Below are 21,488 nucleotides of genomic sequence, written 5' to 3' on the forward strand. Positions count from 1 at the left end.
AAGATTCCCTCAGTTTCTTTGGTCAAGGGCCAAGCCTCTAGAGAATGATGCGACAATTTTTCAATGACTAATTTATTTGCCCAGAAAAGGGGAATGCATGGGCCCTGAGACCCCATCCCTTGGTGCCTGGTGCGATTAATATTGAACTGGGAAAACCCATACCCGCGTGCCTAAAGACTGATGCAGGAGGGCTCCTGGGGCAGGCCAAAGCCCCAGCATCATGACTGGTGCCATCTCTGCCCCCATGCCTCTGTCTGGAGGAGGGCGGGTACACCAGTCATCAGTTTCCCACCCATGTAGAGCATTGGCAGAAGAAGAAACCAGCTTTATCGTGTGGCGAGGCCGCAAAAATGGACAGGAAACAGCTGACATGAATTTGTCGCATTCCTTCCTTGTGATGCCCGAAGCAGAGACAGGGGCATGACCAACAGTCAAGCAGGAATATTTAAGTTCTGCAGGAGTGCAGCAGCTCTCCTGTAGGGTTATTGTGAAAAGATAACCTGAAAGCTCCTGGGGCCCAGTGAACAGAACTCCAGGAGAGGTTCGCTTACATGCAAGGCTCTCTAAGCTGGAGCTGTATGCTCTTCACATTTTGAGTGTGGAGGACCCCTGATGGTTGGTCCTGTGGCTGCATCATGTGGCCTGAAGAGTGTAAAAGAAAGACTCTGACTTATATGTTAATGAATGTTTTAAATTACAATGTTTTCTGAACACTGCAATGCCTATACTTCTAACAATTACATTTGAGTATGATTATTGTTCCAATTGGTTTTATCGGTGATATCATAACATGTAGCTGTTTTATTAATGTGGTGACCCCTTGACAAAGCCAGTAAACCTGCCTTCTATAATACATTAATGTGGCACCCTGAAAAAGTAGGCCTGTCTTGTAAATATTGATGTGATGGCCCCTCAACAAACCCTATAGGCCTGCCTTATATATTGATGTGGTCACCCTCTTGACAAAGCATGTAGGCTTGCCTTCTAAAAAAAATAAAAGGCCCTCTTATATTTTGATGCTGTATCTGATATATTTGGGGGAGTATTGTGCTTCTAGGGTTTAGGAACCACTAGGGACGTAATATGACTTGAGGATATCACCAAAGTTTCAATCTACCTGATGTATGTATTTGTGATTTCATGCATAGTGTTTAGTAGTATATGTAATAAAAGTAATTTTCCAATTTAAAAGAAAGTACACTGGAGGGACAATATTTTATGGAGCGGCGTTGTTGTGTGCCAGCGAATTGGAATTGGTGGACCACGCTGCCTTGGTCTGCTCTACTTCGCTACCCTGAGAGAGTCAAGTGATACAATGATAGGCTTAGTTCCCAGCAAAAGACAATTGTAGCCATTACTTATACAGGACTCCTATCATTTATAACCCATTTTTTGTACAATTACTTTAGATAAAAGTGCTGTTATGTAGTCAAATTAATAATTGTTTGGCACATTTCTGGTGAGGGGTCCAACTTATTTAGAGGTTGTATTTCGCCACAACTTGTGTGCAACCTGAGGGAGTAATGATTCCTGGTGATTTAAATTCAATTGTTTCATCTTGTTGATCCTGTGAGATTGACTAACATCGAGTTTAATACTTTTGCAAAGCAAAATATGCCTTCAATTTTCTGAGGGTCATGTGAGGGTGTGATCAGCAGCAACACATGTCCAGTTACAGTGTATCTGTATAGCAACACACATTGCCAAATCCTGCTTCATAGTTTAAATAAAAGAATGTTTGAAAAGCTTCATGACAATTGGTGAGACTTTGTGGAGAATTCATGAGGACAAATAACTGCATTACATTACATAGTTGTAAAATGTTGGTATTGCATAGATTTTGTTTGTTGCCACAGAAGAAAGAATGTGTTCATCCTTTATCTCTCATTTCTATGAAAGAAATGCTAATATTGATATACCAAATAAAATTGAGATCTCTCTAAAATATCTATCTCTATTTTTTTGTGTCTTCCAGTCTGATACATACTTCTGCATGTCGTATCGACTGCCGGTGGATGATGAAGCCTATGTGGGTGAGTGTCATTGAGCGCAACGCTAACCTTGCGGTCTCAACAGGTGGCCACAGTTTTCTTCTGTCCATTATGTGCTTAATCCGTAACTATCAGACTTTCTGAAATTCATTTATCATGCCTAATGCAGAAACGAACTAGAGGAAGCCACTTAGAGTCAAAGTAACAAACTGCATCTGGGGGAACAGTGAGTAATCGGAGTTAGAGAGCTGCATGTAGATGCCTATGGCAACCAGGACCGCGCAGACCCATTTGTAAGGTATTGGCTTTCTGTCAGAAGGTGGACACTTAATTCCCCTCCAGTGAGCAGCCTGTTTATTTACCTGCTGGTGCAGGTTGTAAATCCCTTGCACTTACAGGCAGTAGTCGACAGGGTGAAGGCTTAGCTCTCTACACATACCAGAAAGGAAGCCCCAGTCCCTTCTTCCTTTGTGCCCTGAAAGAAGTGACAGGAAGATGACAAGCCCTACCGCTGACGCGCATCAGTGTTTACCAAGCGTGGGTAGCTCAGCAGAGGAAGCCGCGTCCTCTGCTCACAATGTTTCAAGGGTGACATAGTTCCAACACCGCTGCTTCAAACATGAGACTTAATCTAGAGTAAGAAAGGGAATGGTCGTGAGCGTGCTCTCTTCTGAGAAAGACCCCATTCTTTATATCCTTCCCTTCCCTACCCCGCCTCCAAGCGCGCTCATCAGATGTAGACAGTGAAGAGAGCCAAGGCATGAGGACGGCCACAGAATAGACCTGGTGTGTCTCATTCTGGTCTCATTCTGTCAATATAAGGCTGTATCATCATCTAACTCTTCCAGTCGGATTGCTTATTTAAAAACGTTCCTAATTAAAAAGATATACACAGAATCAAATTATTTTTGCAATTCAATTCCTTACCTTTGTTTTAATCAATTATTCTGTGGTACTGAATGTTAATTGACAATGTTGCATTTCTTTTTTTTTCCAGTGAAAGGTACCCTAACCTGTGATATTATGTAACAAATATCCTTTATCCCCCTGCAAGAACAGTTAAGAAACCTTCCATTGGCACAACTGAAAACAAACTTTGTTTGCTATTCGGGAACCTCACTCAGAGAGGGTTGCAACAGTTGCTTCAGTTGGGCTATGAGGCAAGTCCTCCAAGAAGCTTCACCATCAAAGGTGATGAGATGGCTCTGTGTGCCAGGACAGTACCGTTTTTTTACATGAGTCCCATCGTCCGAAAACTTTACAGCAAATTAAATACCTATCCCAGTTGTGGAGAGCGGGTCAGTTGGATGTACTCACTCTTCTATTGGCCGTCTCTCTTGCTCTTTCTCATTAGATGATAGTGTGGGAAGGGTGTTCGTCAAGTCTTAACAGAGATATTACCTTATTACAGCTATATCAATTGTGAATCAAAAGCCCTTAATGTTTTATCGTTTCTTCCATGCAACAGTAAATGTCAATGGTTAACATTACATATTTATGTATTTATCTCCACTACCTTCCCGTCGTCTTTCAATGAATGCATTTTGACAGATTTCCCCCTGACTGTTGAGCTGCCCCCTTCTGCCCCTACCCTAGTTAAGTAACCCTTGAAATCCTTCTTGAATGGCTTTCGCACTCCTACTACATGAAGCCAGTTGGAGCAGCAAAAGCCACGAGAGAACCCAAGGCCCTGCTCCATGACTCCCCTTAGTTTTAACTTGCAAAACGTTTTATTTACATGATGTTGATAAAGGATTTATGTCCTATAATATAAATAAAAAAGAGCAAGTGAAGTGGAACAATTTGAGATCTCTCATCTCCTCCTTCACCTACTGCAAATTTGAGAGCTCTTGAGTTGTTGCGAGACGTACCTTATAGTGGCCAATCACCAACTCCACCAGTCCTTAAAATCAAGGACAGGCCTCTCCAGTTGAGCCTGTCATTAGAAGGGGTGAAAGCTGTGAATCGCCCTGAAGCAACCTAGTGTGCACTCCGGCTCTTTTGTTGAAGGGTGCTGTCGTTGAAGTCCCTTTTCTGTGTCAAACGTTAATGCAGCATGTAGTTCTACTTCTTTGTCCATGGCCTGTGGTTTTAAAATATTGTTACCCAGTAGCAATTATCTTACTTCATCATTATTCAAGGCGCAATATGTAGATCTCTTAAGGTTGCTTTTTGGTGGTCGTTGGCTTAGAGGCAACCTTGTGACAGAGCGGGGGTCGTGCTCCAGCTGAATGTTATGACGCAGGTGGCGGAAGGGTGAGACCTCACATTCTGTGGTCCTCGGTCCTGCACGATTTCAGCATGAGGACCCAACGCTGAAAGGTTCCCAACTGTGCAATCACGGTGACTCAGATTGTTGAAAAGCCAAGTGGTGGGGCTTATTTCAGTTTTGTTGAATGAAAATATAGTCTCAGTAATAGTGAATAAAGCAAGTTGTCGTCGTAAAAGAAGCCAGACTAAGTCTATCCACAATATTCTTTCCAACAAAGGGTCTATGTATGTAATATTTATGTCACACAAACCTTTCCGAAAGGCAGCAGAGTGATGAACAGGGTGCTGCTTGCATCCAAACCAGACACAGATAGCCTTGATGCATTTATATTGTAACTCCAATAGGTGCACTTCTTATTTTGCAGATTGGTTTGAAAAATCGTGGCTAAAACTATAGTATAAAGATTGTGTAGTGATTTTACATATTAAAAATGCATCTGTTTGAAGAGGGCTGTTAGTAGTCATTTCATATAAGAGGTCGTGTTTGTTGAAACACCTTCCAAACTGGGACTATATTTGAAAAATGTAGTTGCACATGTAGGATTAGAGAAATAAAAAAAAAACACTGGCAACGACAATTGGTCTGGCTTTAACGTACTAATGCATGAAAACACAGAATTATACAAACGTGCACAAACTGTGCAGTGTCTGCAGCCTTGTAAGCCTGAGATACAAGAACAGGGCAGAGTAAAAGGCAGGTTGCACAAAGACACTGGACAGATAGCCTGTGTCATTCTCTACGTGACTGTGTTCATGCATTAAAGCCAGATTGGGATCTAATTGTCAAACAATTAACTGATTTGCTACCAGATGGTGTAGCATATCTTGATTGAATGGTGAAGTGGTGACATTTAGTACTTCAATTCCCAATGAGGCCGAGCATCCCACCCTAATAGGCACCCCTGTCAAAAAGTTATTTTTATATATTTTGTATACACGGTTTCTTACTAAGGAGAAAAGGTAATGTTCCTACTTAATATAAATAATTCTATTAGAGCTACAAGTGCAAGAATATTGACATTTGCGTATCACAATTGTCAAAAGTAAACGTAGCTACTTTGTTTATAGGTTTATTCTGCAAAATGCATTAATTAAACTTTACCGGTGCACAGGGCCAGACTGGGAACCCAAAGCAGCCCTGGCAATTTTGTTGGACACAGCCGTCATCTTAGGGAGGGGGACACGCATTATGAACTGCTGCCTATCGAAAACGACCCCCAGCACTACAGCTTTTGTTACTAGGGACCGATAGCTGCATCGCTGCAAAACTGGCCCTCAGTAACAAAACCTGCCCCCACTGCTCCAAAGCGTCCTCCACTGCTTCAAAACCAGCCCCCACCCTTCCAGCCTCCCGGGCAAACGTCCGATGACCTCTATGGCGAGTCCAGTCTTGCTAGGGCACAGGAAAGGAGCGGTCCCAGGGGGTGTATGTAAAATATATTTATAACCGATTGGAGACGTTTTTAGAGTAGGGTCGCATAGGCCTAAGGTTCTTTTCCTCTTACAAGCAGGAGTGATGGTTACATCATAAGAAACATGGCAACTTTACAGAAAATGGCCTACAAATATTTTGATGGGAAAGAGGTTCCTATGAACACAGCAGTTTTCAAAAATGTATGTTTCAGTTGTCAATATTCAAGTTATTTGTCATTGCGTGGCGAGGGGTCTCAGTTAATAGGCTTTCAAAGATGGCTATGACAATAAATACATCCCAAAGGGATGTCTTGCTTCGTCATAGGGCTATTGCACCTCTTTGGGCTGATGCTGCAATGCCCAACGGGTCCCCTGAAGGGTCACGATAGTGAGTGAATCTTCCTGACGAAGTGCCACGGATCCTCCTGACCACTAGGGATGCGAAACTTGTTGACTGACTAGAGTTGGACCCAAAAGAGGGAACTCACATCAGACTACCAAGGTACTTTATGACCCCATTGCTAGCAGTTACCTATAAAGGTTTTTAATCTGACAGGGCGGTCCAGTTATTAAAAGTAGTTGGTGGGCCTCCCTGACCAGTTGTAATCCTCATCATCCCACATGAGATACCACCCCACCTGGACTCTAACTTGCATTCATCCCACGGCATACCAATAAAAGATCTCCCCCAAAGTAACCCTACGGGGGACCCGTTGGGCACTGCAGCGCCGGCCCAACGAGGAGCAATAGCCCTATGATAAAGCATGAAACAGTCCTGCTGACTGCCACCATGCATTTTCCCAAGTCCTGCACAACCTGTTGATATCTCCTCTTTCCCTTTAGGAACAGCAGCCCTAATTTTTGTTTGGCATTAACCAAGGCACACGAGCACTGGACCTCTCATCCAGCTCGTAGTCCCCCACCTCCCTTCTCTAGGAAATCCTTTAATACATATGACAATTTAAACACAAGGAGTTGATAGACGGAGCGCTGAAACTTTTCAGACACACTCCCAGTCACAGATCTGGGTTGAATCCATCATTGTTCTTTAGCTCACTTTGCCACCCCAGTTCAGACTCTGGTATATGCAAATCAGTCTTGACCCTGTGTCTCATGGGAACAGTCAAGGCCGAACTGCCAAGCCATGTCTTCCCTGGACCGGAAACAAGCATCCTGTGACCCTTTTCGGGTTAATAGCCCCCATCAGCCAGGCTAGCTTGAATCCAGTGGCAAAGTGAGCAAGGGACCCACTTCTGGGCATACCCTGCCAACGTAGAGCGAATAAAGCAAGGAGATGATTGACGGAGCGCTGAAACTTTTCAAACACTCACCCCAGTATGACAATTAATACACTGAAATGTTAGCATAGTTATTGTTTTTCATAGTTGATTGCGAAGAATTATGGAAGAGATTAATACTTGTTAAAAGATCTGCAGATGCTCATATATTGAGTAGTCTAATACATTTATTTGGATACATGGTGGTAGGTCAGTTGTGACCCTTTTGAAGGCATACAACTTATAATATTATTACTGACTTAGAGTGCATTTACCAAGTTTCCCGAAACCATGTCTTGCCTAAATCAGAAAGATTGAAAGAAAGGGTCACGGATGCACCCTGGGACTTATGAAGTTGGTACTCTTTGAGACTTCTAGGCTTGAGGTGAGCCTAAAATCTACCTGAATTGTGCTTGTGGAATCTGCATCGGATCTTCTGGCGACTTGACCTGAAGATGTGCATTGGCCGTTACATTAGTAATTGTATGAAGGCTGAGGAAAGACCACTTAATTTGACCAGGCTAGTTTTTAATACCTCGTCATTCACTAGTTGCAGCAGCTACATCTTTCTTAGACTTCTATTGCAGGAAGAACTGTCAGATTGCACTTTATTGGATGTTGTTCACCAGCACAACGGATTTTGTACTTGTAGCTGTTGAAAAATCTGTAGATGGGAAGATAAGAAATACGATGTATTTGATATGTATATAGGTATAGCTTTATTTAAATCCCCCCTTAGAGAAGGGTGATCACCTTCTTTTTATGTGCAGTAAAATTGGCCTGTTACCTTTTCTAGATGCACTTATTTGGCACAATGAAGGGCAAAAGGTTTGACTGCTTACGTGGAGGAAAATGTGATGCTCTTGTATGTATTATTTCAGTGTTGAACACTGAAACACAATCATAAAGAACTGTACAAAGCTTTTTAACACATGTTTACATAGCTAGGTGCATGCTATGCGAGAACACAAACAAGACAAAAGATGAGCTGGAAGTACTGCTGTGCAGTATTGTATTGTAGTTGTATTTACCTAGCGCTTCATACCCCTGATGATGATGCCAAAGTGTTTTTGCAGGTAGGCAACCCAGCAATTCGGTGAAAGTGCTTTGACTGAAAGAGTGTGGGACTGTAATGTGCCTTTCAGGGATAGTTTTTGTTAGGGTTGCTGAGGACCAGAGTTGTCTACTTATCTTTTGTCATTACACCTAAGAGTGAAATTGAAGGGAAAAGGAGTAAAGGACAGGATGCTTACGTGTTAGAAACTGGTTGAGTATGACTGCACTGTGGACAACGTGTGATGTTTTATCTTGTGCGTGTATGATAGAGACTGCTCAAATTGCGCTGCCAGAGCTGTGTAGCTGAACATAGGCAGGTGTTTTGAAAAAGTGTGTGAACACATGCATATCGTCAAAAACACACGTATGTTGTCACATGCATCTTGTTTAACCACTTTGAGTATGAGTTGAGCGAATAGCCCAGAGTCTAAAGATGATGCCCGTGGGTGTGCCTGCTTCCACTGATTATAGAATGAACTCTCTGTGGACACACAGAGGTGCAGCGCATAGGAATGGGAATTATACCGGCAGCCATAGTCTGTGCTAAGGGGTCCACCCAGGATCTGCCAACAAGGAACCCAAAGAAATGGGTAGTACGCAACCTGTCATAGTATATGCTCTGAGGCTCCACCCAGGAGCAGCAGAGTGACAGCCTATGGCAATGGCCATTTTAGGACGAGGCGTAGTATATGTAACAGGAGGGCCTCTACCCAGGAGCGGGAGAGAGCGATCCACCGGAACATGCATGATATAGCTACCCATTGAATGTGCTCTTAGGGGTTCATATAGAAGCAGCAGAGGAGCAACCCTTAAAAACCCATATGAATGGCGTTTTACATGAACTTTAGTGCTAATAATACTGATAAATGCAAACCAGCCAGTTTCTATGACAGGTGTTGCTGTGAAGTACCTAATAATGTTTTGAAATCATCAGAAAATTTACTATTACTGATGTTCATATCCCTTTCTGTGTACATTCAAGCCTTATCCGCATATTATTCTTAAATTGGGCAAATCTCTCGCTTTCATATAAACCTTTATCACCTTCAGTTCTCTGTCTATCCTAAAGTCAGTGCTTGTAACTCACATGTGGGGTGTGTAACTGACGTGATGCAGACTGATGCGATGAAACGCTACAAACAAGCTCTACTACCTACCCTCTTTCACTAACCAATGTCTTAGTAGAAGACCTTCTGGCTTTAGGGATTTAGTATATTTTGTTTCAGGTATTGTAAGAAACTTCCTATATAGGGTGGCCTTTCTTTTTGACATATGTGAATGAATGGCCTCCTATCCATTGTTTATGACTCAAGTGCAGATGTGGTTAGCAACTGGTTTTCTTCAGCTGCCAATACCTTAGCTCCTCCACCGCTTTGGAAGGCCCAAACTCGAGGACCAGGCTCTCACGCTGGAAAAGAGTACTTGCAAAAGAGCGGAGAGAACGAGACGGAGACAATACAGGTTAGAAGACAAGGAAATTTATATTGCAACTTGAAGGAAATATTACTGTACAATCAAATTAGTGAATTTCTTTTTTTTAGATCAAATCCCATCTGCTGCCAACAGGCCACGTGAAATGTTTAAAATTGGCAAGCGGTTTCTAATGCCTCCTTCATGCAGTAGTAGTTTTTCCCCTTCTCACGAGCTGTCATATAAGTTATCTGTTTTTTCAAGAACATTTCAAAAATCCATTATAATTTGCCTGTCTCCTGCCTTACAAGGCAATGATTTGTCAAGAGGCATTGGGATTGCCCAAAGGCATTGCTCGCTCCTCCAATTTAATTCCGTCTCCTTAGAGGTTTCTGAAAGTGCTATTTTGGAAATGAAGTCTGGCTTTCCTGCTGACCCTTATCCCTCTGCTGCATTGGCTTTTGCGGTCCAGGTGGTTAATCCAGCTATGAATAGGCATTTGAACATCTCTTTATCAACAGCTACAATTCCATTAGTCTGGAAATGGGCTAAAGCGGTCCAATTTCTTAAAAAACCCTCTGCGGACCCTTATACGCTGTCAAATTTTACACCGATTTCACTTCTTCAAGACCTATCTAAAATGCTAGAGAAGCTGATATATAAGCAGCTGTTGCACTATTTTGAGACTAACAAACTACTGCATTTCAGCCAATCCGGATTTTGTCCTAATTATAGCATAGAGATGGTAATACTGAAAGTGTCAGAGTACGATAAACTGGCACTAGATCAAGGAGAGAGAGCTGTGTTATTTTTATTTGATCTTTCCGATGTGTTCAGTACTGTATCTCATGTCATCCTATCATGGTGCATTCATGGTTGAATCATTTGATTTTAAGGTAGTGACCAACGCTGACGAGAGGGGTCTGAAGTTGAATGTGCACCTGTTAAGACCTGCCTATAGACACTCTTTGAATGGCTCCATGATAGTCATCTTATGTGCCACATGGATAAGACTGAGATTTTATTGTTCGGTTCTTTCCCATACGGACTGGTTGTTAAGTTCCTGAGAGAGCCCCTTGTCCAGCTCCACCTTAGACGGTTGTGAAGAAAGTAGGTGTGTGTTTTTAGGACAATCAGTTGTCCCTCCAACCGCAGGTTTCTGCAGTGGTTGGCAGATGTTTGGATTGTCATGAGCATTAAAAGAACTCTTTGCCTTTTTCAATTGAATTCTCGGAAAATGGTAGTTCATGCTCTTATCACCTTTTTGACTATGCTAACGTGCTGTGTACCTGAGTCTTCCAAATTATTTCATTAACAGGCTTCAGGTTGTTGAAAATGCCACTACACGTCTCACCCTCAAACTCCCATGCCGGACACCTATGTTGCCCTATTTGCGATTATTGCATTGACTGCCACCAAAGAAGAGAATTTATACAAAAGCGTATTTCTGGCCCATAGGGCCTTCTTCTTGACCACCCTCAGAATCTGATCTGTAGACACAAACATTACGTCCCTACGTAAGAGAGATTTGCACTCCTCGCAGTCTTGTTTTGTTGTGGTCCCCAGGGTTGGGTTGGTTACCTTTTTCGCCATGCAGGTGTGGAATAGGCTTTTGGAAGAGCTTAATTTGTTGAGCTCAGAGTCTTCTTTCAGAAGAAGCCTGAAAGCCCGGCTATTTGCTTCTGCTTAGGTGGAGTGCTTGTCTGACTGTTAGTCTGCAGTAGTGGGACAATCCTTCCAGTATCCGTGCACAATACAAACCTATTAATTCGTTCATTTTTGGAAATCTCACCAGACTTCTGTATGTCAGACTGGCCCTAGATGCAATGTTTGTGCTACACTCTCTACCTCTCTCTACTGCTCCTCGCAGCTGCTACATTTCATATTTCTGCTAAAGATTCCCTTAACGATGATGTCTAGTATTCTGTTGTAATGTTTTGTCCACATTGAAGACCAATACAGACGTCAAATTTCTTGATTAAGTTTGCAGCCCCGAGTGACTCATGTACGTCATGAACTGTGTCACTGACCACTGGACACAGTACGCCTTCAGCTTTTTGGAGTGCATCTTGACCTCATTGTCAGAATAATGCATGTAAACCTGACTACCTTTTACGTTTACAGATATATTATTTTTTTCTGGAATTGTAGTTTTGCTGATTTCTCAGTTTTATTTCGTTACATTATTTTTCTCTTGTTTCTTGCTTCTCTGCAGTGATCTGTGATTGATAGCCACTGCTGTAGGTTACTGTTATTTTGCTTACCACTGTCCATAAGGCACCTAACCTACTGGGCCCCATTGCTTTCTAGAAATGGAAATTTCGTTTCACTGAATATGTGCAACACCCTCCTGAATTACAAACCAGTCCAAAATATAAATCAATTCAAATTAATTATACATGAAGAAAGTCAACTTCATGACAAGACTCTGCAATTTTAAATGAAACGTAGAATTTAGTATTGTATCATTGTTTGAGCAGGCATGCGGGTGAATATGCAGTATTGCCCTCCTTATAAAGCGCATTCACCCAACCCTTGTATAGTGTCACACAGTCAAGGGTGTGGCAGGTGTTTAGTGCTTCTGCATTGGCCTCCCTATAACTGAAGTCTCTCTCAGCCTACTCTGTGTGGCGACAGGGACAGATAGGATCCCTCGTCTGTTGACTGAAATAAGGTGGTGTATAAGATGAAAGTGCCTCCAAGAGAATGTTGTTGTCCCCTTAATAAAATGGGATGGAGTGCGTTTGGGTATCGCACGTTTTTACCTTAGTCATGTACCAAGCACTACACAGGCAATCTAAAGCCTAAAGTAATACAATAATGCCTGTTCCTGCTGAATTAACTTCTGGGATATGAACAAACCGCTATTTATTCCTAAACCTACGAGGAAACAAAAATTATTTGTTGAACATGTGCACATTAACGAATGGCTGTGTGAGGTAATATGAACACGTGGCGAATTTGATCACAACAAGCCATAGTTGATTAATATTCCTCTTCCCACCCCAGAGTGTCCTCTCACAGCAGGAAAGTGTTCTGATGTCAGAGAAGCATATATGGAGGCCGTGCTGAAAGGGATCCTCAGAAGTCTGTCACAACTCTGCCACCTGCACTATATACCAAAGAAGTAAGAAATATAAGATAACAGTGAGAAACGGAACGGAAAGAACCTGCTAGAGGGAGATAAATAGAGACGAGATGAAGGGTTGTAGAAGAAAGAGGCGTGCAGTGGAACCAAAACCAGTCAGCCTTGGGATTCAGCAATCTTAGCATTCAGCCGCCCTGGCGGCCGATTGACAAGAAAAACTTTGAGACCTTACATATAATTATATATTTTCGTTTTTTGCATTTTTGTGCAATACTTAGCAAAATATTTTTTACGTATTTATCAAAGATCATTTGTATATATGTTGAACATGGCTGACACGTAGCAGGTGTTTTGGGGTGAAGGTTAGTGATCGAAATTCAGAGGCTTGCTGAACTTGATAAAAATACTGTTACACAACATAAAGGGGCACATACATGCATGTAGCAATTTTGCAATCGCAAACAATGTGATTCACACAAATTGGGCGTTTGTGATTGCAAAATGGCCTTTTGCTATGCATGAAAGTTTTTGGATTCACAATTTAGGTAATCACAATAGTTTGCGATTATCTAATTTGCGAATGCAAATAGGGAATCACAATTTGCGATTCCCTAATGCACATGCAAGAAGGCTTTGCTAAATGCGAACTGTGCATTTAGGAAACCATAATTAACATCAATTTGAAGTTGATGTTAATCATGTGCATCAGGGCACAAGTCGGGGGTCCACGCGGGTGGACGGCGTCCCCCACTTCTTTCACAGGATGGATGCCGTCCACCCTGCCAAGAAGTTGGGCCCCACTAAAAAAGATGCTGAATTTGTCCCGGTGTAATTTCCAAACACCGGGACACATTCAGCAGTGCTTGCACGTTGTCTGATGTCGATCCCAACAACGTGCTGGCGGTGACAGTGCTCTCTGATTTCTGACTCCTGCTGGTCCTTAACTAAGGCCAGGGGGTCATCAGGCATCCTTTTGTTGGGGTTTCTCGGCTGGCAGCAGTCAGGAGCCTCACACTTGATGCAAATGCAGTAGAGGGGAAACAAAGGCTTGCACCTTGTTGGCACTTCACACATACTTAAGAAAAGCAGCTTTTCACTTTGTTCACGCTCTGTTTAGGAGATATGCATGCACTGTTAGAACTTCAGATGTGTTGATCTTTCCCAGTATTTGCACAAAATAAATAGCATTTATATACGCTTACTACCCTTGTGGAGGCATTGTAATAATTGAAATATCACTCTTTCTTTTAAAGCACTATGGCTATAGAAAGCTTAACTCTGATATAATGTCACAGTGTTTTATGTGTAGCGTACAAAAGTGTGAATCTTCTTCCTAAATCAGGAGGGTTTGCAAGTATACTCGAAATGTGCTCAAATGTACTCATGATACACCTGACGACACTCAGCTAGCGGTAACTATCAGCGGGGATGCGGACCGGGACGCCCCCAGGTTTCAGAGTGGACTTAGGGCGGTGGCAAGCTGGATGAAGAACAACTGTCTCCAGCTCAACGCGAAGAAAACTGAGATCATGATCGTTGGCAGGAGAGCGGAACTGTGGGGGGACAAGTGGTGGCCCATTGAACTGGGGCCGGCCCCTCTCCCGGTCACTGAACTTCGGAATCTGGGAGTGTGGATGGATCCCGCTCTCAGCTACGAGGGCCACTCGAAGAAAATCGCGGCCGGCTGTTTTGGCATCTTGCGGTCGCTGAGGCCCATTCTTAAGTTCTTTGACCGTGGCACCAGGCAGCTGATAGTCCAGGCCACTGTATTATCTCGCCTGGACTATGCCAGCTCGCTTTTGGTAGGGACCACTGTGGCGGAGACTACCCGCCTCCAACGAGTGCAGAATGCCGCGGCTAGAGCCATTGTTGGCTTACCCCGAAGGAGCTCTGTTTCAGGAGTCTTGAGATCCTTGCATTGGCTCCCCGTTAAATCTCGCATCCAGTTCAAGGTGCTGTGCTTGGCGTTTAAGATCTTGAGGGGAGTAGGTCCGCCAATTCTTGCTGACCTCCTGTCGTGGTATGTTCCTTCCCGCGTTTTGAGATCGGGAAGCCAAGCACTTGCGGTGGTCCCCCGATACAGGTTGTGTCGGGCTGGTGGTCGCTCTTTCCGGGTGAGAGCGGCTGAACTCTGGAATTCCCTCCCAGTGGACTTGCGGCTACTGACTGACCTCTTGGCCTTTCGCAAAGCTTTGAAAACGTTTCTTTTTAAATAATTCTTTTATCTGTGTTGTGTTTCTGCTATCTGTTGCACTTTGCCTGCCATGCGCCAGGACGCCCCTTAGCTGGGGCAGCTGTGCGCAATACAAAAGTGCATAACATAACATAACATAACATAAACATATATGTGAGGGCTTAAGATCTGATATCACTACTTGTGATGCCAGTTCCTGTGATGTCACCTGCTGCGATGTCACAAGCTGTGATGTCACACGCTGCGTTGCCACGTGCTGCGAGGCCACTTGCATACTGATTAACTTAGTTAGTTCCCCCACTTCTTTTTTAGGACTTGTGCCCTTATGTGCATACTTTGAAAAATGCATAAAAATGGCATTTTTCGAAGTGCCATGTGGCACACATATGCCCCTAGGGAATGTGTGTGCCTTAGATGTGCACATTTTATTGATAGGGGTGCCTCACGGGGGGTCTTAGGCCCCGGGATACTCATGCCTCTGCATTACCTAATTTGTGATTACCAATTAGGTAATCGCAATTTAGGCAATGCATGGCCATTCCCACCTAGGAAAGAATGAAATTGCAATAGCAAATAGCGTTTCCCTAATTGCGATTCTTAAGGAATCGCAGTAAGAGAATCGCTATTTTCACCCTGAATTGATGCATTGCATTTTGCGATTACCAATTTCTTCAAAATCGCTATTTGGTATTCGCAAACATGAAGTTTGATGCTTGTGCCCCAAAACGCTTACTAACTTGTGTTAGCAATACAATGTTTTTTTAATACTACACACCGAATATAATTCACAGCGGTACCAGCGAAGGTAATTCAGTCCCAGTAATGCACCTTTATACATTCCACTTAATGATTCAATTGTTGCAAGTTCACCTTGGATTCACAGTCTACTTTTAGATGCAATTACAGGGACCATAAAGTTTAATTTAAGTCAGCAGATAAAATGCACTCCTTTCAGAGTGGATGACAACAACTTCAACACTTTGGTTGTCTCGTGTCATTATTATGAAAACCCAAACCCAACTCCTGGACCGAGGCGGGAAGGTGATCGAGCAATATACCATGAGAATTGTCAACCTCACAAAAGTTTTGTTGCTGGAAAAACTGCCAAGAGCTGTGAGCTTTAACCTGCGCTGCTGTTTGATCTGTACATAAAGTGACCTACATTATCACAGTAAAAAGAACTGAATGACTCCATGCAAGTGTGTGAAAAGCATTACCTTCAACATTAGTGAGAAACTAGGGAGCTCCCAATACCATTAATTTAGCTCACCTCTAGCCACCTTCCCAGTAAATCTTCCCCCTAAAAAGGATATCTATCTGCTAAACGTCAACTTTGTGGGTGAAATATTGCACCCCAATCCACAAAACCAGAATTGCTGGGGGTTCGCATTCGACAGAAATTCTGCCAGAAAAGTACAATTAACACATTTGCTAGTTTATGGACGGGACAGTGGGACTTTCTGGTGGTAAGTATGCAAACGAAGGGGAGCACTCGTAGGCTTGTGTGCATTTACATACCACTTATAGTGAATTACTCTTCATGAAAAAGCACTAATATATGTCCCTGTGAAACTCATAAGTAAATGGGGCCAATATCTGGGAATGGGAAGAGAGCCCCATCCTATTTAATGGAGGTACAAGGAACAGGTTTCTCCAGACGAAAACACTCATCTCTTCGGATACAAATTAAATTATATGTGCAAAAGCACATGCAAGTAATAATTATGAAGCTGAATTTTCAATCGCATGGAAAATCTGAATGTTAAATCTTATCGGTAGAATACTTCATGAAATCTACAACTGTCGTAGATTTCTAAGACTGTCCGTGGGAATCCTTCATTAGTCCCTAAAATGTTTTTCCAAATGCGGGCATAACTCTGAGGAAGCTGTGATCAAATTGAACCGTAGGGATTTGTGAACTGTGCCCCAATATTTTTCCAGCCCTTTAAGCATAGCCAGTTACTGCATCTGATCTCCATGCAAATGTAACAGTGATTTTCCCTTGTTTTGGGTCTGTGCTTTTCCGTAGTACTGGGTTAAGTCAACATTGCTACCATGCATCAAACAAATATGGAAATCTAGGCCTATATTACCCATGGGGTCCCAGGTGCACAACGGGCATGTGCGCCTGCTTTTTGTGCAGCGAGGCAGTATGGTATTAGAGAGGTGCCACATACACTAGAGTGGCCCCTTCTATCAGCACTAGCGCTACCCATAGAGGGAGTTCCTTCATTTGTATAGGATGTAGCCACATGCAAGAGCCTGCTGAATAAAATTGCCCAGGCCTCACTTGACCTCTGGAGACTAAATTGTGGGGGTTTAGTTCTAAATCCCCTCGAACTTGAACGTTTTATTAATGGTTGCTGAGTGGACTAAACTTGGAAACTGCACTGTGCATGTGCAGTGGACAGATACAGAATATGATACAAAAAATCAAAAATCAAATCAAAATTTATTATGTTTTGGCTCTCGATGAGGGCCACATAAAGTAAGTACACAATATACAGAATTTACATACCAAAAAACAAGAAGAAATAAAAACCATACAGACGAGCACAGGTAAAGTAACACATCCTGTCGTTGGTTAAGTGATCATCAAACATCTCCCCATGTATTATTAATAAATATCTAAAAAGCTTTTAAAAAAATTAAAAATTCTGCAGCAAAACATTTCATTTGGCGGACAATAAAGAGCATGGAAAAAAGTTTTTACATTTAAAATTCCTAGTTGTAGACAGATTGGTTTTAACTATTTGAGGCGTAATGGGCGTAGTACAGTACACACAAACAAGACATGGTTACGATCCTGTACAGCATTATGACAGAGATTACACATAGGAGACACACCGTACCACTTTGCAAGGAGGAAATTTAGTGGGAGCAGATCTTGTCTTAAGAGGAACCATAACCTACGGACTCTGTGAGGAATATTCCAAGTAAGGTATTGTTGGGCCTGCTTTAATATATATGTATTTAACAGAGATTGTCTTTCTTTTTTCCTTGGTTGGGCAAGCATATCCAATTTATAACACAGTTCCCAGGATGCACTTTTTAGTTTCACCTTGAGCTCAGCGGAATCAAGTAAAAACAAGGTGTTTGCATCCAGCTCTAACAAACTTACTGCTTTTCTAAAGTTTTTTACTAATAAAGAGAACTCATTGAAGTCACCCAAGAGTTCTCTTTTAATAGCTTCTCGTAGGGAACCAGTTTTACCTCTAACCAGACAGGCCATCCATCTTACAAGGGCAATCAACCCCTGAAACCAACCGCTTCTCAGTCCGAATTCCAGCCTGCATGAGGTAACAGAGCAAGCTGTATTAAGAGAAGAGGTTTTCCTTAGAACCTTTCCTTCTATTTTTTGCACAAATCCCCAGTGTTTTAAATCCACTAATTCAATTCCGTATAGGAGAGTAGCAGGTATCTTTGCTTTAAATACATCTAGGAATAGCGTGAAGTGCCTCTTCCCTGTAGCATTGCATAAGGAGCACAATCCCATGCCATGTGCTAGCGCTTTACAAAAGTTGTGCTCTATATGGGTGGTCTCACTTATATTTGCAGCAATTATTTTTCCTAGGAAGGTGTAGGTTTTGACCACCTCTAATTTCTGTCCACCTAATATCCAATTATAATTTTCAGACCTGCATTTTTTCTTGCCGAATATGCACATAATTTTGCTTTTTGAGGCATTGATCTTCATAAAATGTGCTTCTGCAAATAGATTTAATGCATGCAGGCGGTTAGACAGGCCCTTCGGGGTTAGATCTAAAACAAGTATGTCGTCCGCATACATTAGGACCGATATAGGTAACCCTCCAATTTTTGGGGCTAATCCCCCACCAGCTGCTATGCGGGAAGGTAGGTCTGCCGTATATAGGGAAAACAATATAGGGGCCAATATACACCCTTGTTTTAACCCATTCGGGGAAGGGATAGATTGAGAAAGTCCCCTTTCACCACCTTGTAGCACCTTACACCATGTATTGGAGTGAAGAGATTTTACCAATTCTAGTAACTGTACTGGCATGCCCAATGTAGCGAGCTTTTTCCAGAGCGTCGGACGATCTACCTTGTCAAACGCCGCGGAGAAGTCAATAAATGCTACATATATACCACCACCTCGGACACGGACATATTTATCTACAAGCACCTGTAAAGAAGTCAAATTATCAAGAGTACCATGTTCTTTACGAAACCCTGTTTGCTGCATAGGTAAAATACCATTTGATTCTATCCATTTCATGATTAACAATAAAATACATTTAGCGAAAATTTTCCCTATTGGATCCAGAAGAGCTATTAAACGATAATTCTTAGGATTATCCCGCTCTCCCTTTTTAAATATGGGAATCAAGATACTTCCCCTCCAAGAATTGGGAACTAATCTAGAAATGAAGCATGCATGAAACACTGGAAGTAGTATCTTGCTCCAGGAGGTGACATCCTGCTTGATTATAGACATGGGCAATTCATCCGGGCCCATAGCTCCGGAAGAGCGCATACTCTTTATCACGGATGCTATGGATTTCTCGGTCGGGAGTTCTATGTTATACTCTTCATTCGAGGCTAGCTCCAAATTATTATCCTCCACTCCATTAGAAGCATATAGACTATGATTATAGAGTTGCTGGAAGGGACCTACAAAATGAGAAGTGTCACTGATCAATATACCTTTCAAAATGAACAGGCATTAGCTCAGCCAATTAGCCTTGGATTGACAATCCCAAAGTTTTGACTTTGCCAAAGCTTGCAACCAACATGAGAACACATGTAGCAAGAGGCAGGCACACACATGGACAGCACTCTTGGAATTGGTTTTCTGTAAGAATACTCATTCCAAGATAGCCGTCAATGCGCATACATAGTAATGCCTGCACATGCATACGAGGTAGCATGTGCACTCGGTTACATTATAATATATGGCAGCCTTTTAAGCCTCTTCTAAAAGACAGTGCAAGCTGTCTGGTTGAGAAAGACCAATAATGAATTTACAGTGGACTTAGAGCCCGCCCTCTGCTGACTATTGGCTGACAACTTTGTCACTCTCATTTGCCTGCTTCTTATTCAATGGCTTGTCTTCCTCTTCTAGTGTTTGTTCCACCCCTGGAGCATAGCCCATTTACATTCTTTTTGACTGGCTGACTTGTATGCTTCCACTGCTATCATTTAGGGAACTACTTATTAATTTTTCATACAGAATTCCACGAGTATGCATGCGTTTCCCTGCTACCTCACTGGTGTGCTGCTCCTCCCTGCCCAAAATATCTGTCCCCATGCTATGTTTCTCCACACCTCTCCTAGCTTGTCTGTAAAAGCACAGCAACATGGATATTTTCACTGAACTACGGCTGAAGAGCAGACTTTAGGTTTATTCATGTCTTTAATGGCGCTAGAGTAAGGGGCAGTCAGTCACTGACTGAAGACTGGAGACGCATGGTTCCGAAACCCTTCTCGAGACTGCATTCACGGCTTGGTTTAATTTGCTAAATATACATTCTGGATCTTCCCTAACCGCACTGGCACAAGAAACTAACCCGAACCCGCACAAGAGGCTTGCTCCAACTTGAACTATCATCATCGTGGAATCCTGCTACCCGGTCTCAGCCCTCCGGTACTTCATCCCTCGTGCCTGCACCCAGACCTTTATTTATACGGTCCCACGCCAGTCATTTTCTATCTTGCCTCCATAGGCAGCTTGGCCATTAACCCAGGCAATTAAGTCATATGTAAACAGACATGCTTATTAAAATGTCCGAAAGATGAACCCAGTATTTTCTTAAGGGATCGAAAAGCCGTCCACACCTTGTACACCATATACTCTTGTTTAAAACGTCCTAATTTTTGTGTAATGGTGTCTACTGTAGTTTCTGTTTGTTCTATGAGAAATGTGCTGAAAACAAACATTTTCCCTTGCATGAACCCTTCACTTTATGTTGTACGACTTTCTTGCTAAAGTTGGATACAGGCTTGTGTCCCACTTAAAACTGCGTCTTGTTTACTCTTTGTATATATTGAATTGATTGCACATTAAATATCTGTCTAGCTGGCCAGATTTCGACAATATAATACTGATTGGGTCTATATTTATTGTCTTTCAGCTATTTTTTGTCTAGGGACCACTGTCTTTAGAAAAAAAAACATTAGTTGAGTGGCAAGAAAATGTATCATTTTGGACCACTAACAAGGCACTGTGGATAGTCAGTAATGCCTTTAGAGTCAATGTCAAAGCTCTCAATCATGGCTCATTATAAAGTGTTTATAACAAACTAAAGCTGACAGCTCTGGGGTTGAGGCTGAAGGCAGTACAATTTTGTCACAGTGCCTGTCAGTGGGTCATAAAATTAAATATAAAATGTTCACTTACCCACATGCTCACCTCCTCTGGTCCTCAGTGTTCTTCTAGTCCATTGGAGCATGTGATTACAGAGCTAACTCCCCTCTACTGAGTCAAGCACTCCTCTCATGCTGCTGATAATATAAAACAGCATGAGAGAAGTGCCAAGATTGGCTGGACCCGGCTGCCTCGACGCTCCCTCAGGAGAACTGGGGCCTGTGCTTGCTCTCCACCCAGCTGTCTAAGACAGCTTGGGTTGGAAAGGTTTGAAGTGTGCATGTCAGGCTGGCTGCTGCAAGTGCGTACCACTCCTTCCCTACTGCCAATCAGCAGTAATGCCCCTGCCCCGCCTTGATGCTTGGCTCAGACTGGGAGCAGTGACAAATAAAATGGTAAATAATTCATTTTCTTACCATTTTATTTTTCACCTTTGCTGTTATTTCAGCAGGGCGGGCGA

The 21,488-nt window shown here is 42.6% G+C and overlaps 1 protein-coding gene across 5 annotated transcripts in view; it reads left to right on the plus strand.

The window, feature by feature from the left end:
* The window catches only part of PAM (peptidylglycine alpha-amidating monooxygenase), a 1,271,905-nt gene that overhangs the window by 541,734 nt on the left and 708,683 nt on the right, over positions 1 to 21,488 (plus strand). For all 5 annotated transcript variants that reach the window (XM_086960973.1, XM_086960975.1, XM_086960971.1 and 2 more), the window contains one exon: positions 1,976 to 2,033. In XM_086960973.1, the coding sequence (XP_086817099.1) occupies positions 1,976 to 2,033 (58 nt within the window). The remainder of the gene's footprint in view (positions 1 to 1,975; positions 2,034 to 21,488) is intronic.

Source organism: Lissotriton vulgaris, chromosome 3_1 (assembly GCF_964263255.1).
Source record: "Lissotriton vulgaris chromosome 3_1, aLisVul1.2, whole genome shotgun sequence".
Taxonomy (NCBI): domain Eukaryota; kingdom Metazoa; phylum Chordata; class Amphibia; order Caudata; family Salamandridae; genus Lissotriton; species Lissotriton vulgaris.